The sequence below is a fragment of the Oncorhynchus masou genome, chromosome 13 (assembly GCF_036934945.1).
Source record: "Oncorhynchus masou masou isolate Uvic2021 chromosome 13, UVic_Omas_1.1, whole genome shotgun sequence".
NCBI lineage: Eukaryota > Metazoa > Chordata > Actinopteri > Salmoniformes > Salmonidae > Oncorhynchus > Oncorhynchus masou.
In genome coordinates this window covers 47,967,303-47,986,115 of record NC_088224.1, presented here as the reverse complement: position 1 = coordinate 47,986,115, position 18,813 = coordinate 47,967,303, and the positions used below count along the sequence as shown (strand labels likewise).

The following is an 18,813-nucleotide window of genomic DNA, read 5'->3' as shown; positions in this document are numbered from 1 at the left end:
CTATTGGAAAAGCATTCCTCATGAAGCTGGCTGAGAGAATTCCAAGAGCGTGCAAAGCTGTCATCAAGGCAAAGGGGGGCTGTTTGAACAAATCTTAAATATAATGTTATATAGTTAATATAGTTTTGATGGCTTCACTATTATTCAACAATATAGAGAATAGTAAGAATAAAGAAAAACCCTTCAAAGAGTAGCTGTGTCCAAACTTTTGACTGGTACTGTATAACACCGTCACCTACACTGACTATAAAAAAAACATTAAGAACACCTGCTATTTTCATGACATAGGCTGACTAGGTAAATCCAAGTGAAAGCTATGATCCCGAATTGATGTCACTTGTTATATCCACTTTAATCACTGTAGATGAAGGGGAGGAGACAGTTTTTTTATTTTTTATTAAGCCATGAGACAATTGAGACATGGATTGTGTAGGTGCACCATTCAGAGGGTGAATGGGCAAGACAACATTTTTAAGTGCCTTTGAAGGGGGAATATTATGTAGCAGGTGACAGGCGCACCAGTTTGAATGTGTCAAGAATTGCTATGCTGCCGGGTTTTTCATGCTCAACAGTTTCTGATGAATATAGGCTGTTCTGAGGGCAAAAGGGGCAGAGTGCAACTCAATATCAGGAAGGTGTTCCTAATGTTCGGTATGTGCATATGTTGTTTGCTGGAGGTTCATCAGGTCAAGGTTTACATTATGCCTATCCTTGATAAATTATATATTTTTATGGCCACCATAACAAAGTATCTTTGTCTAACAATGGATTTACCGCCTAAAATAAAACTAGACCCTGTAGCAAAAGCATTCATAACATCACTCCAAATGGAGGAAAGAACCTTGCTTATCCTGGAAACAAGTGCTAACATCTCATAGGATAAGCCTATCATAGCCATTCTCAAATAAAACAACCCATTTGTGAGGAGGAGCAAGATAACAATATATGAATCAACACATTGGTTCTGAAACACAGATTTTATTCAAACAAACAATTAAAAATAGTTTATCTGCCAGAATACATAAAGCACAGTCGAAAGCAGAATTGCATACAATCTCTAGAACATTCGTTCATGTGTTATTTCGGGAAAAAATCAAAATGATCGATAAAGACAGCAGCATGATTGTTGTTAAAGTTATAATAATTTTTATTTACATTTTTTGTGATTGGCGGGTTAAGCCATGGCGCATAAAATAACATAACATTTTTATATTGAAACTAAAGAGATGCGATGTAGTATACGCAGTAAAGGCCCGGTTGTAGATTAATTAACATGATGTAAAGGTTTTCCAGAAGAAGTTCTTGCATCCAGCCTTGCGTTCACGCGGCGCCAGTACTGGGCCAGCTGCACGCTCCAGCTCGAGACGCACATCCTCCTGCTCCACGCCACGAGACAGGTCATCTGACTCAATCGCCTCGTTCTCTGCTAGTGCAAGCTCTGAGAGCAGCTCTGCAAGTGTATACCTGGCAAGCTCCTGAAAATAGATAAAATAACATAACATTTTTATTTCTTCTCTTTTGTGGAGACTGAAAAATACACATTTTAGCAACAGGATCCATTGAAATAGAAACAAATCAATATGCCTTAATAAAATGTAGCCTACCCATTTAGGAAGGAAATCAGTGTTTGAATGTTGTTTTCTCTTCACTCACATTGCTAAAATATATATAGGCTATTTGATCTGCATTATTTATAGTTATTTAAGATGCCTGCAAATCTTTAAAATTACCTTTCCTACGCTGTTACGCATGAACCGATCACTTAAACTGAGATGTAAAACAACCTTTTTATTCCAACATGTGTTTCATTTTCTTTGAAGAAGACGTTTCATTAATAAACATTAACATTAAAACCTATTCCACTGTATGTTTTAACTATTCTTGTCAAGTTGTGTTTGTAATTGACAACTACCTACAGCAGACCCCAAATTCCAGAGACATCTTTCGTTTTTATTTGATACATTTTCATTTTAAAGGTCGATTTAAAATATAGAACAATTCACATTTACATTTCGTTAGTTGCCCTGGTAGCAGTCTTTCCACATTCCTCCGCACTTAATAATATGCATGTCAATCTCTCCTGGCTCAACGTAGAGGATAGATTGATTTCATCACTACTTCTATTTGCGAGAAGTATTGATATGTTGAATGCACCGAGCTGTCTGTTTAAACTACTAGCACCCAGCTCAGACACCCATGCATACTCCACAAGACATGCCACCAGTGGTATTTTCATAATCCCCAAGTCTAGAACAAACTATGGGAGGCGCACAGTCCCACATAGAGCTACGGCTACTTAGAGCAATGACTACGTGGAACCCTATTTCACATCAAAAAACTCATGCAAGAAGTAAAATCATATTTAAAAACGGATTAAACTACACCTTATGGAACAGCAGGGACTATGAAGAGAGACACAGGCACAGACACACATACACACATACATGATAACGTACACATACACATGGATTTTGTGTTGTCGATATGTGGGAACACTTAATATGTTATGGAATATATTGTGAAATGTAATGTATTTTTAATTGTATAACTGGCTTAATTTTGCTGGATCCCAAATATTTTTACAAATACAAATACTTAATTTCGTGGTCGCATCAGCACCATGAAAATGCGCACCATGCTGTTCCCTGCATCTTGCTAATTAGATAGATTAATTTCCACATGCACCTGCAAGTAAAACCGCAGGGATAAATGTATGGCAACACACTGTTTAACCTTACATCTGTATAATGTATAATCTCTATACTCTGGAAGTAAATCTACTTAAAATGTAGTTTGCAGCTGTACCACCAGCTCTGAAAAATAGGATACTATGGTCACAGTAGCTGGCGAAGAACGAAAACTTATAATTAAAGTCTGATTGAAGGTATTTACCTGTTTGCCTGCAGGTGCCATGAGTGACCGTTGAAGAAGCTGGCGAAGTTTGGCATCGGATGGAGCGGCAGAGACACTGCTGATGGCCAAGGCTAGGGAAAGCAGCGCTAGGGCGCACTGGACACGCGTCGAGAGCATCTCGTTTGTGTATCGGGGTGGCAGAGGATGGATGAAGGCGGTTCAATTGGGCAGAAGATAGTCGAGATGGGGTTCTCTTCGGGTTATGCTGCTCCTTCTGTTGTTCTAGTGCCCCCTCCAAACCCGTCTTTTAAACGGTTCGTCTGTGGTCAGGTGGTAAGGGGGGTTTCCTTCTGGCGCGTAACGTTGGAGTGATGATTCCAAGTGATAAAGTTTCCAACGATTAGAGAGTCGTGCGCATCCTTCGAGAAAAGGGAATTCGAGATCCTTTCATTTATTGAATATCGCCCGATTAGTGAAATATGGTTTACTTTGTAGAGACTTTCACTCCGTGTGGATCTTATTGAATTTCAACAAGTTCGTTTTTTTTTCGCCCAATGAAATGAACCCAAGGCCCTGTAATGGAAAATCAACAACACATACATCATGAATAGGCTACAATGTGTCTAACTGGCCTCCACTTTAATGACTATAGGATTTCATGGTGAGTCTGAACGTCACTTATGCCTGAACTGTTTTTATTCTTCATAAATACAGCTGTTGGAAATATCCAACATATTGTTTCTACATATAGGACATACAGTATATTTTTTTCAATTTAGAGGACTCTTAAACTCATTCAAAACACTTCTCATATGGGTATTTTCGCTCGCTACTTCACGTCATTGCGCATGCCTGCAATGATCCTTTTGCATTTACAACAATTCAATAATTATCGAACAAAATATCAGTATGATGAGACAAATATGTCTACATTGGAATAAAGCAAGTGAAGCAGCAAATGGAATTCACTTAATCCTGTAGTTTTTTGTATTATTATAAAGGGGCACTTTTATTTAAAAATGGATGTAATTCTTCTTCATTTCATTCATTCTTCGGCACACACAAGAAAATACTCATGTTGACCTGCAATGGATGTGGAGTGAGTTTCGTGGAAGAGTTCTGAATCCCAGTGGAATACTCAGAATAGCCTACTATCCCATTAACTTCCAGCAAATCATATTGTAGTGCACATGCTTTCAAACGAAATGGCCCTTTTGACAGTCACATACTGTTACCACTGTTAGTCATTTTGTGGCCTACATATAAAAATAGTTAATTAGACCAAATCCTGGTGTTATATTTGCTTTCCAGCCGTATGAGCTTCCCAATTTCTTGCCTGCATATGTAGAGTCGTACGTGCGCAATAGTCTCTATTTATAGCGTTTACCTTCTAAGCCATTGTAATAAGACTTCTAAAGAAGACTGCTAAATAGCTATTCAAATAGTTACCGAGACTACCCGCATTGACCCTTTTTGCACTAAATATCTTGCACTGACTCTATACACACACGGTGGATTACACCCACACACTCACACATACTTACATTGATTCCCCAACACACACACACACACACACAACATTCGCCCACATACACACTGACTCCACGCACAAACACACACGCTCGCGCACACACACACACACACACACACACACACACACACACACACACACACACGCACGCACGCACGCACGCACGCACGCACGCACGCACGCACACACACACACACACACACACACACACACACACACACACACACACACACACACACACACACACACACAAGCCACATTATCCCTACTTGTATGTACAGTACATAGCTGCGTCAATTACGCCAGCAACAAACGAAGACACTACACATCCAAGTATATCTGACCAAATTATGAAACACAAAAGCATTGTAATTTTGAGTTTCGTACGGTGAGTGTGGAAGAGGTAAAAAAAATGTTGTCTATCAACACTGACAAACCACCTGCGTCTGACAACCTGGATGGAAAATTACTGAGAATAGCGGATGATATTGCCACTGCTATTTGCCATATCTTCAATTCAAGCCTACAAGAAAGTGTGTGCCCTCAGGTCTGGAGGGAAGCAAAAGTAATTATCCTACCCAAGAATAGTAAAGCCCCCTTTACTAGCTCAAATAGCCGACTAATCAGTCTGTTACCAACCCTTAGTAAACGGAAAAAATAGTTTTTAACCAGATACAATGCCATTTTACAGTAAACTAACATACTTTCAGAGTGCTGATAGGGAATGACATTTTTTTACATGTACGGCACTTATACAAATGACAGATGATTGGCTGAGAGAATTTGATGATAGCATTGTTTTTGGTACAAAACCCACAACCTCAACTAAAATCTAGTAATGAATCATGTGTGAATTGAGCAAAAAAAATGCTTGGAGTAACCTTGGAGTAACCCTAGAATGTAAACTGTCATGGTCAAAACATGTCGATGCAACAGTAGCTAAGATGGGAAGAAGTCTGTCCATAAAAAAGCGCTGCTCTTCCTTCCTTCTTAAGGCTAGGGGGCAGCATTCGGAAGTTCGAATGACTGACAAGCCCAAAGTAACCTGCCTGTTAATCAGGCCCAGAGGCTAGGATAAGCATATAATTCCATTTGATAGTAGCATTAGATAGAAAACACTCTGAAGTTTTTTAAACGGTTAAAATAATGTCTGTGAGTAAAACAGTAATGATATGGCAGGCGGAAACCCGAGGAGAATCCATCCGTAAAAAATGTTGAGGTCACAGTCCATTTCAATGCTAGTCTATGAGATATTCAAAAGAACCCTTCCCAGATTGCAGTTCCTATGGCTTCCACTAGATGTCAACAGTTTTTAAAAAGGGTTTCAGGCTTGTTTTTTGAAAAGTTTTAGTTTTTCAAGGTGTCCCTCATTAGGACTCTACTCTTGTGGCGCGTGTGAATGAGGGCCCGCACTTCGTAATTCATCTCCGGTATTGAACATTTTACAGTGATGGAAAAAAATATTTAATATGTAAATAAATGATAAAATTTAAGATGGCATGTACAGTGAGGGAAAAAAGTATTTGATCCCTTGCTGATTTTGTACGTCTGCCCACTAACAAAGAAATGATCCGTCTATAATTTTAATGGAAGGTTTATTTGAACAGTGAGAGACAGAAAAACAACAAAACAATCCAGAAAAGCGCATGTCAAAAATGTTATAACATGATTTGCATTTTAATGAGGGAAATGAGCTCTGGAGTGGGCCAACGCCGTGTGGGGAGAAGGAGATGCGGCATTGGAGGACTTCACAGAGTTCACCCGCCCGAGGGTAGAGTGGCGTGTGAGCGCCTCTTCCAGCTGAGGCAGGAGATGAGGAGCGCCCAGGAGTTTGCCCTAGAGTTTGGGACCCTGGCTGCCAGCGCGGGATGGAACGACAGAGCCCTGATCGACCACTACCGTTGCAGTCTGCGCGAGGACGTCTGTCGGGAATTGGCCTGCAGAGACACCACCCTCACGTTGGATCAGCTGGTGGACCTGTCCATCCGGCTAAACAACCTGTTGGTTACCCTGTTGGACGTTCAGATCGGGGTCTGGTGGTTCCATCCCCTCGCACCCCCTCTCCTGAACCTATAGAGCTGGGAGGGTGGCGGTGCGTAGGAAGACCGGAGGGGGTTCCAGTTCGTGCACCATCTGTGGCCGCAGAGGACACACTGCCGGTCGGTGCCGGGTTGGTCCCTCTGGGAGTCGAGGCAGCAGGCAGGGCACTCTGGCGTCACCCCAGGTGAGTCTCTCATCCAGAGTCCTCTGTTGTCCAACAGGTTTTTTTCCTGATATTTCCCCGCATTCCCAGCATAAGGTGCTCGTCGATTCAGGCGCAGGTGGGAATTTTATTGACAGAGCACTCGCTCTTAGTCTAATGATCCCCATTATCCCTGTGGCTAAACCTTTCCCAGTTCACGCTCTGGATAGTCGACCACTGGGGTCTGGGCTAATCAGGGAAGCCACTATCTCCCTGGCCATGGTGACGCAGGGGAGTAATCAGTCTCTTTCTCATTGACTCTCCTGCATGTCCCGTGGTACTGGGCCTTCCCTGGTTAGCTTATGATAACCCCACTATTTCATGGCAACAGAGGGCTCTCACTGGATGGTCACGAGACTGCTCGGGGAGGTGTGTAGGGGTTTCTGTTGGTGCTACAATGGTGGAAATTCCAGACCAGGTCTCCACTCTGCGCATCCCCCCTGTATATGCCGATTTGGCTCTCGCCAAAAAAAAAAAGAAGGCGACTCAATTACCACTCCATCGACGGGGGGATTGTGCGATAAATCTCCTGGTAGATGCCGCACTTCCCAGGAGTCACGTGTATCCCCTGTCGCAAGCGGAGACGGTGGCTATGGAGACATATGTCTCCGAATCCCTGAGTCAGGGGTACATTCGATCATCCACTTCGCCCGTCTCCTCGAGTTTCTTTTTTGTGAAAAAGAAGGATGGAGAATTGCTCACGTGCATTGATTATGGAGGTCTCAATCAAATCACAGTGAGGTGCAGTTTCCCGCTACCTCTTATCTCCAGGGCGATTGAGTCAATGCACGGGGAGCGCTTCTTTACAAAACTGGATCTCAGGAACACATACCACCTGGTGCTTATTCAGGTGAGGAAAACAAGTGAAAGACGGCGTTTAGTACCACCTCAGGGCATTATGAGTACCTCGTCATGCCATACGGGTTGATGAATGCTCCATCAGTCTTCCAATTGTTTGTAGATGAAATTTTCAGGGACCTGCACGGGCAGGGTGTAGTGGTGTATATCGATGACATTCTGGTATACTCCGCTACACACGTTGAGCATGTGTCTTTGGTGCGCAAGGTACTTGGACAACTGTTGGCGCATGACCTGTACGTCAAGGCTGAGAAATGTCTGTTCTTTCAGCAAGCATTTCCACATCAGGGGTGGAGATGGAGAGGGACCGCATTTCAGCCGTGCGTAATTGGCCGACTCCCACCACGGTAAAGGAGGTGCAGCGATTTTTAGGGTTTGCCAATTACTACTGGAGATTTATCCAGGGTTTTGGTGAGGTGGCTGCTCCCATTACCTCACTGCTGAAGGGAGGTCCTGTACGTCTGCAGTGGTCAGTTGAGGCGGACAGGGCTTTTGGACAACTAAGGGCTCTTTTTACCTCGGCGCCCGTGCTGGCCCATCCAGATCCCTCTTTGGAGTTCATAGTGGAGGTGGACTCGTCCGAGACTGGGATAGGAGTGGTGCTTTCTCAGAGCTCGGGTACACCCCCGAAGCTCCGCCCCTGTGCCTTCTTCTCGAAGAAGCTCAGCCTGGTGGAGCAAAACTATGACGTGGGGGACCGGGAGCTGTTGGCTGTAGTCAAGAACTTGAAGGCGTGGAGACATTGGCTTGAGGGGGCTAAACACCCTTTTTTCATCTGGACTGACCACCGCAATCTGGAGTACATCCGGGCAGCGAGGAGACTGAACCCTCGCCAGGCAAGGTGGGCCATGTTTTTCACCCGTTTTGTTTTCACCCTTTCGTACAGAACAGTTTCACGAACATTAAGGCAGATGCACTGACACGGAGGAACGGTCCATGGATCCCGCTCTCATACTCCCCTCCTCTTGCTTGGTTGTGGACACGGACATTGAGCGGGCGTTACGTGCAGAGCCCGCTCCCCTCCAGTGTCCAGAGTGAACGAGGTATGTTATAGGTTACAGCTTCCCCCCGATTCCCTCATTAACCCCTCGTTCCATGTGTCTCTCCTCAGGCCGGTGGTGGCTGGCCTACTCCAGGAAGCTGAGGTGCGGGAGGTTCCTCTGCCCTCTCTGGACATCGAGGGGGCCCCGGCGTACTCCGTTCAATCCATTCTGGATTCAAGACGTCGGGTGAAGGGCCTTCAGTACCTTGTGGACTGGGAGGGGTACTGTCTGGAGGAGAGATGCTGGGTTCCGGAGGAGGACGTGTTGGACCCTTCCATGTTGCAGGATTTCCACCATCTCCATCCGGATCGCCCTGCACCTCGCCCTCCGGGTCGTCCCCGAGGCCGGTGTCGGCACGCTGCTGGAGCCACGCGTCAAGGGAGGGATACTGTCACAACTTCTCCCGAAGTCAGTTCCTCTCCTTGTTTGTGCGATGTTCGGCGGTCGACGTCACCGGTCTTCTAGCAATCGTGATCCATTTTTCATGTTTCAGTTGTTTTGTCTTGTTTTCACATTCATCTGGTTTCAATTCCCTAATTACATGTTGTATATGTTCCCTCTGTTTCCCAAATGTCCTTGTCGGGAATTGTTTATTGTAAGTACGTGTGCATTGTGTGACTGGTGCAATACAGGTTTTGTGCCCAGGTGTTTGTTGTTTTTGTATGCTGGTAGTTATGCTCCGGGCTATTTACCAAATTCTGCTCTCCTGCGTTTGACTTCCCTGCCACCAGTTATGCACCCCTGACAGTCATTTTTAAAGTACTAATTTATTATTATTATGAATCTGTACATGTGTGAAGAAATGGGGAATTAAAGAGCTACAGAGATAAGATGGAAGGATGAATGAATGGATGGATAGATAGAAGGAAGTATACAGTATTTACAGTGGGATCCGGAATGGTTGGATTCCTTGATAAAGACGAGCAAAAAAGAATGTATAAAGTAAATAATACAAATACTAAGCTTTATTGTAAGCAAACAAAAATATATATATATATATTTTATCGAATCACACGAGTGTGAGGTGTGGCTCTGTTCTTGTAGTATATAGGGTTAGGGGGAAGGTGTTGTGGGAGATTCTCCCGGCTCTCTGTGTTGGCTAATGAAGGCCAAGTTTAACACATTGGTCCACTAGACTCTTTGCACATTTGGGCAGAAGTATCTGGGGGGTTCTACTAAGCTAACCTATGGAATTGTTTTAAGATGGTCATACCATACAATCTTTTAGCTTTTTGATTTAGCCAAAACAGTTCGAACGCTACAGGCGTTTTTATGAGAAGACAGATTTTTTGGATCATTTTAGAACCCCTTTAGGTATATAAAAACATATGTACTTTGGCCTTTAAAACCTGTTGGAACTCTAGGGGCGCTCTTTCATTTTTGGATAAAAAGATGTGCCCATTTTAAGCGCAATATTTTGTCACAAAAAGATGCTCGACTATGCATATAATTGATAGCTTTGGAAAGAAAACACTCTGACGTTTCCAAAACTGCAAAGATATTGTCTGTGAGTGCCCCAGAACTGATGCTACAGGCGAAACCAAGATGAAACTTCAACCAGGAAATGAGCAGGATTTTTGAGGCTCTGTTTTTCATTGTCTCCTTATATGGCTGTGAATGCGCAAGGAGAGAGCCCACAATTTCTGCCGTTTCCCCAAGGTGTCTGCAGCATTGTGACGTATTTGTAGGCATATCATTGGAAGATTGACCATAAGAGACCACATTTACCAGATGTCCGCCCGGTGTCCTGCGTCGAAATTGGTGCGCAAAACTCAGCTGCAATTATTTTTCCATGTGATACAGAGGAGAAAGCTGGCTTCCACGAACGACATATCAATGAAGAGATATGTGAAAAACACCTTGAGGATTGATTCTAAACAACGTTTGCCATGTTTCAGTCGATATTATGGAGTTAATTTGGAAAAAGGTTTGACGTTTTGGTGACTGAATTTTCGGTTTGTTTTGGTACCCAAACGTGATGTACAAAACGGAGCGATTTCTCCTACACAAAGACTCTTTCGGGAAAAACTGAACATTTGCTAAGTAACTGAGAGTCTCCTCATTGAAAACATCCGAAGTTCTTCAAAGGTAAATTATTTTATTTGAATGCTTTTCTTGTTTTTGTGAAAAGGTTGCTGGCTGAATTCTAGGCGTATAGCTATGCTAGCTATCAATACACAAATGCTTGTTTAGCTATGGTTGAAAAGCATATTTTGAAAATCTGAGATGACAGTGTTGTTAACAAAAGTCTAAGCTTGAGAGCAAATATATTTATTTCATTTCATTTGCGATTTTCATGAATAGTTAACGTTGCGTTATGCTAATGAGCTTGAGGCTATAAATAGAATCCCGAATCCAGGATTGCTCGACACAAGAAGTTAATAGTATAGCCATAGGAATGCATTGAATAACACATTTATAAATGTCAAAAAATAAAGTAAAAAAGTAAATCATAAGGAATAAGGTTTTGAAGTGTCTGTCCTACACTCTTAGAAGAAAATGTGCTATCTAGAACCTAAAAGGGTTCTTCAGCTGTCCCCAAAAGACAACCCTTTGAAGAACCATTTTTGGTTCCAGGTATAACCATTTTGAGTTTCATGTATGTCACGCTGGAATAAAGGATTTGGATACATGCGCAGTAATACACAATAGGGGGTTTTAATACACCCAAAACAAACACGGATACAAAAACACTGGGCTGTACCCAAACAAAAGAGTGAGGGTAAACCTTGTTGAACGACACAGGACGACACACGTAATATACAATATATGAAGGGACATGGGAACAATAACTGACAAAGACAGAGGGAACAGAGGGCACATATATAACATACTAATCGGGAGAATGGGAACCAGGAGTGTGTAATCAGACAAGAGAGTCCGGGGTTGATGATAATGATTCCCTTTCAGTGAAGCCTAGAAAGCCGGTGACGTAGACCTCCGGAACTGGTGAACAGAATGAGCAGCAGTACCGGGAGGATCCGGCTCTACATCTAACCCAAAAGAGTTCTACCTGGAACCAAAAATGGTTCTTCAATGGATTCTACTATGGTGACAGCCGAAGAACCCATTTGGAACCCTTTTTTCTTAGAGTGTATATCTGGGAGATATAAGAAAGCTATTCTTTTCATTATTTTTGTTGGCACAAAACTTTCATTCATTTGTATGGGTTACCTTCACACAAGTCCCGTGACGCTTGTGGAAGTATAGCGTCATGAGAATCTCTCCTTTCCACAATGAGGTAAAATTTATTTGTAGCCAAAACAGTTTGAACTACTGATATTTTCGTGAGAAAACTGATTTACGGTATGTCTCATGGTATAACAACACCAACGCAGATGTGGAAGGCCGACGAATCCCATACAAAAAAACAGATGTCTGTAGCTTAAACTAGGCACCTCCCTGACCAAGACCTTTCTCCTCCGATTGTTCAGTTTGGCTGAGTGGCCAGCTCTAGGAAGAGTCTTGGTGGTTCTAAACTTCTTCCATTGAAGAATGGTGGAGCCCACTGTGTTCTTGGGGACCTTCAATGCTACAGAAATGTTTTGTGCCTCGCAGGATCCTGTCTCGACGTTCTGCGGACAATTCCTTCTACCCCATGTCTTGATTTTTGCTCTGGTATGCACTTTCAACTGTGGGACCTTAAATAGACAGGTGTATGCCTTTCCAAATAATGTCAAATCAATTGAATTTACCACAGGTGGACTCCAATCAAGTTGTTGAAACATCTCAAAGATGATCAATGCAAACAGGATGCACCTGAGCTCAATTTCGAGTGTTATAGGAAAGGGTCTGAATAATATGTAAATAAGGTATTTCTGTTTTTATTTGTAATACATTTACAAACAGTTCTATAAACCTGTTTTCACTTTGTCATAATGGGTTATAGTGTCTAGATTGCTGAAGATTCTTTATTCAATACATTTTATAATAAGTCTGTTACATAACAAAATGTTGAAAAAGTTAAGGGGTCTGAATACTTTCCGAAGGCACTGTATATGCATACATCATCACAGATGGATGGACAGACAGACAGAAGGGCAGACAGAGAGACTGTGATAAACTTAGAAGCATGATGGGTGGTTCAAGAGAGTGATAGGATGCACAGCCGGTTCCTCAACAGTGATGTCTCCGCATCCTGCTTTTCAGAAAATTGTTAAAGACAACTTCTGAAGCCTGTTGCTGAAAATTAAGGAGGATTTGCAGAGGTCGTCTAATCACACTATATTGTTACAGGGTAAAGTTAGTATCTTGCCCTGGATTAACCTTTAATTATTTATGATCTCTATGTCGCCACCTACAACATTTATAAAGGAAGTACATTTAACTCTCTCTAAATGAATATGGGATGGAAAGCAGGCTATGATTAAACTCACCAATCTGCAGCATGTTACATTTAAACTCACCACTCTGCAGCATGTTGCGGATTTGCTGATCCGAATCATTTTTTTTTCAATGGGCTTTTCAAATAAGAGCTTTACTAGTGTGGATGAACCATCAATGGGGTGCACTATGGAGTGCTATTTAATCTGCATTTGAACCACATAGACTAGAACATTTAATGTTTGCCGTGTTTGGGAATAGTTCTGATCTCCTTGACTGTATGCAAGAAGGTGGAAAAGGTCATAGGTCATCAAACAAAATTCCAGCAATTGTCTCAATGTGGAACAATTTCCATTTATCAATGGGTGTACATCCTTTCACACAGGCCTGTTGGTCTTCAAAGGGCATTTATGTTTTGATGGGCATTAATAATGAGACTGGCTTCCCCACATTTCAGGACATTAAAGGGGTGGTTTACTCAAAAAATATCTTTTAGTTTCTTGTTCATTAGTCCACTATTAATACAATGCCAAAAAAAGTGTGCATGTCACCAGTCAAGTTTTCAAGATAGTCCAAACTCAGTACAGATCAAAAACTGTAATGATGATGTGTTTTGCATCACACGGTGCAGATTGCAACATCAGGACCGTTTTTGATCTGAAAGTACTCTGTCTTGAAAAAAATACTGCTGACATGCACACTTTAGAGATTAATATTCCTTGCCAGGATTCTCATGCTTTCTGTATCTGCAGTTAAGGTCAATAATAAAGCAGTGTGCTATGAAATTTCCCCCTGACCAGAACACCCAATGGCAGGCTAAATAGGTCCCTACTAGAAGCTCATGAGGGCTAGTAGCAGACATATAGTATTAATTCAATTATAGGGAAGAAATACAAGAAAACACATGTGGAGAGTGCATGTTAGAAAAAGTTGCAGTAGATGGGATTTACATCTGATTGGGAAAGGATATGGTCAAACCTGAATGAGGCATCTAAGAAGCCACCAGCTTATCCACTTCTAATTGATTCACATATCATATGCCAACACATATGAACGTCTTCGGATGAAAATAATAGCAAACCAAAACTGAACATTCTGTAAAAAATAATGCCGTTATGCACATGTTCTGCGAACATTTTTGAGTGACGTGCTTGGTGCTGTCAAGATTAATGGGAGTAAATCATGTCCCAGATCTCTGCCTATGCCTGCTGAATGATGACTCATCTTTGTCTTTTACACCCTATTCGAAGTAGAATTATATTAGCTTGATTTATAGAAGCAAAGAAAGCATTTTTTTTCACCAATGCTCCCTAAAAAATGGTAGGCACTGAGCAAATTTCAGGTCAATGAGCAAAAACTATTTTGAACCTTCCAGTGAGCCTGTACGCAGATCCAGTTTCAGACAGTGGCCAATAGCAAATACCATTTCCACATGAATATACAGCTGAAGTCTGAAGAATACATACATTTTGGCCAAATACATTTAAACTCAACACAACATTATGTCATACATAGCCTACAGTTTCATCCCATGAGGAAGCAAAAAGCAAAAAAGTCAATTTAATGAAAGGTTTGTCACTGAGGACAGGTCAGCCTACCTCCAATCTCATGCCCACAGCCTGTATCCCCTCTTCTCAAAATAGCAGAGAAAGTAAAAAACAGAAACCAAAGGGGAAGAAAAGAAAAGTAAATCACTGTCACGCCCTGGCCTTAGTATTCTGTGTTTTCGTTATTATTTTGGTTAGGCCAGGGTGTGACATGGGGATTTATGTGGTTTGTTTTGTCTGGGGTTGTTTGTAGGTATGGGATTGTGGTTAGAGTAGTACTCTAGGTAAGTCTATGGTTACCTAGAGTGGTTCTCAATCAGAGGCAGGTGTTTATCGTTGTCTCTGATTGGGAACCATATTTAGGCAGCCATATTCTTTAGGTCTCTTGTGGGTGATTGTTCCTGTCTTTGTGTTTGTGGCACTAGATAGGACTGTTTTTTTGTGTGGTTTTTTTTCACGTTTCTTGTTTTGTAGATTGTTGTATTTTCATCTTTATCAAAGATGTACAAAACAAACCACGCTGCATTTTGGTCCGCCTCTCACCAGAAGAAAACCATTACAATCACCTTAACAGTTGGTCCCTTATGTTGGAGGAAATCCCTGCCCATTTCTGTACTTTAGATGGCCTTGCCCTGGTAACTTTTGTAGGAAAAGGGGGGTGCTTGAATGCCGATGAACACCATCCCAACCGTGAAGCACAGGGGTGGCAGCATCATGTTGTGGAGGTGCTTTGCTGCAGGAGCAATGGTGCACTTCACAAAATAGATGGCATCATGAGCTACGAAAATGATGTGGATATTGAAGCAACATAACAAGACATCAGTCAGGAAGCGTGGTCGAAAATGGGTTTTCCAAATGGACAATGACCCCAAGCATACTTCCAAAGTTGTGACAAAATGGCTTAAGGACAACAAAGTCAAGGTATTGGAGTGGCCATCGCAAAGCCCTGACCTCAATCCTATAGAAGATTTGTGGGCAGAACTGAAAAATTGTGCGTGAGCAAGGAGGCCTACAAACCTGACTCAGTTATACCAGCTCTGTCAGGAGGAATGGGCCAAAATTCCCCCAACTTATTGTGGGAATCTTGTGGAAGGCTACCCGAAAACATTTGACCCAAGTTAAACAATTTAAAGGCAATGCTATCAAATACTAATTGAGTGTATGTAGACTTCTGACCCACTGGGAATGTGATGAAAGAAATAAAAGCTGAAATAAATTATCCTCTGCTATTATTCTGACATTTCACATTCTTAAATAAAGTGGTGATCCTAACTGATCTAAGACAGGGAATGTTTAATATGATTAAATGTCAGGAATTGTGAAAAACTAAGTTTAAATGTACTTGACAAAGGTGTATGTAAAGTTCCGACTTCAACTGTATATAAATTGTGTGTCATAAAATATAGCCTCTCTAGCTCTATCCGTCTCTGAGTAATTAGGAAAATAAGAAAAAGTGTTACTTTCGCCCTGGTTCTCCCCTACGTTCTCAGTGTGATTGACATACAGCGTGAGTAATTACCCTCCCCCTCTGACATAGTGTTCCCTGTTGGGGCCGTTCATAGGCGGGCAGCACAACACGACAGCTCACACACTCTGCTGTGTGATGCCATGCAGCAGCTCCTAACACACCAATAAAAGCATCTGCTTAATGAATAAAATAATGTAAAATGAGAACTATTGAGGTCTGAACTGACTCATTTTACATGATAACAATGTTTAATTTAACTTAAACACTAACATATTCCACTGCAAGTCAGAAGCTAAGCATATAGATCATTGGAAATGCTGGGTTTTGAGACCTCACTGCAGAGCTTGAATTCAAAAGTAATTTACATTTAATTGGGAGAGATGCAATATTGAAGTAAAGATTGAATGTTTGAATGGGGAACAATTAAAGCTCACCAATCCCAAATTATTTTCGGTTCATAACTTGTTTGTTCATTAGCAACGAGTTCATTTACATGATTTCTAACATCATTCAGACCCATGATGAAAAATGTTCACTGTATCTTTGCATTTTCACAAAGATGCAATATAGCATGATTGAAAATCTGTAGTTTTGATTATAAGACAATTTATCTAAGTTTCTTTAGTTGTGATTTAAGTTTTTGAATAAATCATTCATTTAAAGCGTGGATGCCAAAGTCCTTGATGCCATCTCTTGCCATTGGGCAAGGCATGCAGTGCATTCGGAAAGTATTCAGACCCCTTCACTTTTCCCACATTTTGTTACGTTATAGCCTTAATCTAAAATGGATTAAACAAATACAAATTTCATCAATCTACAGACAATACCCCATAACGACAAAGCGAAAACAGGTTTATAGAAATGTTTGTAAATGTATTAGAAATAAAAAACAGAAATACCTTATTTACATATTATTCAGACCCTTAGCTATGAGACTCGAAATTGAGCTCAGGTGCTTCCTGTTTCCAATGATCATCCTTGAGATGTTTCTCCAACTTGATTGGAGTCCACTTGTGGTCAATTCAATTGATTGGAGATGATTTGGAAAGGCATACACCTGTCTATATAAGGTCCCACAGTTGACAGTGCATTTCAGAGCAAAAACCAAGCCATGATGTCGAAGGAATTGTTCGTAGAGATTCGAGACAGGATTGTGGAAGAAGGAAGAAGTTTGGAACCATCAAGACTCTTCCAAGAGCTGGCATCCCAGCCAAACTGGGCAATTAGGGGAGAAGGGCCTTGGTCAGGGAAGAATGGGAGAAACTCCCCAAATATAGGTGTGCCAAGCTTGTAGTGTCATACCCAAGAAGAGTGAGGCTGTAATCACTGACAAAGGTGCTTCAACAAAGTACTGAATTAAAAGTCTGAATACTTCTGAACATTTGATATTTAAGTTTTTCATCATTAAAGGGTATTGTGTGTAGATTGATGAGGAAAAAAGCAATTTAATACATTTTAGAATAAATCTGTAACATAACAAAATGTGAAAAAAGTGAAGGGGTCTGAATACTTTCCAAATGCAATGTACTACCCCTTAACTGCATCAGGGATAATTGGCCCCGCTGCAATCTGCCCTATGGATCACTTTGCAACAGGCGTCCATCAGGGGATGGCTTTGGATCCCCCTGGTCTTCATCTGGTCCTGTGCACAGGGGTAGCCTGGTGCAGCAGAGCCATCCTCAATAGCAGACTGGGAGGAGAGAGAGAGAGAGAGAGAGAGGGAGAGAGAGAGAGAGAGAGAGAGAGAGAGAGAGAGAAGCCACTTCATGCACCATTAGCACAGCTGACATGTAATTACTCTTCTCTCACTCCTCCCTCTCTTCTTTCCATCTTTCTCCCTCACTCTCTTCCTCACACGCACGCACGCACACGGTCCGCTGGTTGTTTGTGTTTAATTTACTGGTATGTCTTCTCTTCCGCATGGATCGCCAGACTTCCTTCTGTGCCTTCCTAACTTGACAGCCGTTATTCATGAGCAGCACAGGAGAGCGGTTTTATAATCACATCGATTTGAATCATATGGCTTTAACGTCAGCTATCACATTCCATACATTTGTCTGTGTGTGCAGGTTTTGCTGTGGGGGCATACCGTTTGTGTATACACACACACAGCATCTCCATTGTACTGTAATATGTGTGTCTCTATGGCCATGCATGTTTATGTACCTATCATATTCCCTGATTAGCCTTTGTTTTGGATTTATTCTTATTTTTAACTTCTAATCTGACGTATTTCTTATTTCTTTCTCTCCAGGCATTTAAAATGTGAAGTTTGGAGAATCGTGTCAAAATGATTGAATCATTGACAGGCATTCTAAATATTATCCATCATGTTCAGGTGTTATTGTCACACATATAGGACGAAGATGTTACTAACATGTTCAATGGTATCAATTGGCATTAGGGACCGTATGCAATTTTTGGAACAAGGTACATGGAGGAATTTGGGGGAGGGTCATGCTTTAAAAGATTCAGTCTGGGTATTTTTTGGTATTTTTGTATTTAGTCCAGGGGAGGTTCATGTAATTTGTAATCAATTCAATTTCTATATTTCTCAGTGTTTTAACAGTAGTTGCTTATTATATCTAGATGTGTCCCTGATGCTCAGCAGCAGCACATGATTCTCCACTGAGCCTGCCAGATCAAATGCTCCTATTATTTAGTGTGGTCTCAATAAAAATGATCAAAAGCCTTAGGCTATAGAAAGTGCATGCTCAGAGGGGGAAGAAAATTTGTTACTAAGAAAATCTACAATTACTTTGGGTAGAGGGAGGGACAATTGTTTTTTTAGGCATTCTGGGAGGGTCATGTGAAATATATTTCGCTTAATGAATCTATGTCTGCACCTCTGCATAGTAAAAAAAAATCCCCATCAAAATCAGTTTGTTTTTGCTAGAGATAACTTTTTATCTTGGGAGCAAGAAAATACCCTTGGGCTAGAATCTCAT

At 41.6% G+C, this 18,813-nt stretch overlaps 1 protein-coding gene across 1 annotated transcript; it reads right to left on the bottom strand.

Moving 5' to 3' along the window:
* Nucleotides 1-962: 962 nt before the first annotated feature.
* LOC135551467 (somatostatin-1A) lies at nucleotides 963-3,107 on the bottom strand. Its single transcript, XM_064982675.1, has 2 exons — nucleotides 2,893-3,107; nucleotides 963-1,475 (listed from the first exon to the last, which is right to left on the bottom strand). The coding sequence occupies exons 1-2, from the start codon at nucleotides 3,028-3,030 to the stop codon at nucleotides 1,269-1,271; spliced, it is 345 nt and encodes a 114-aa protein (XP_064838747.1). The 5' UTR covers nucleotides 3,031-3,107; the 3' UTR covers nucleotides 963-1,268.
* Between the last annotated feature and the right edge of the window lie 15,706 nt (nucleotides 3,108-18,813).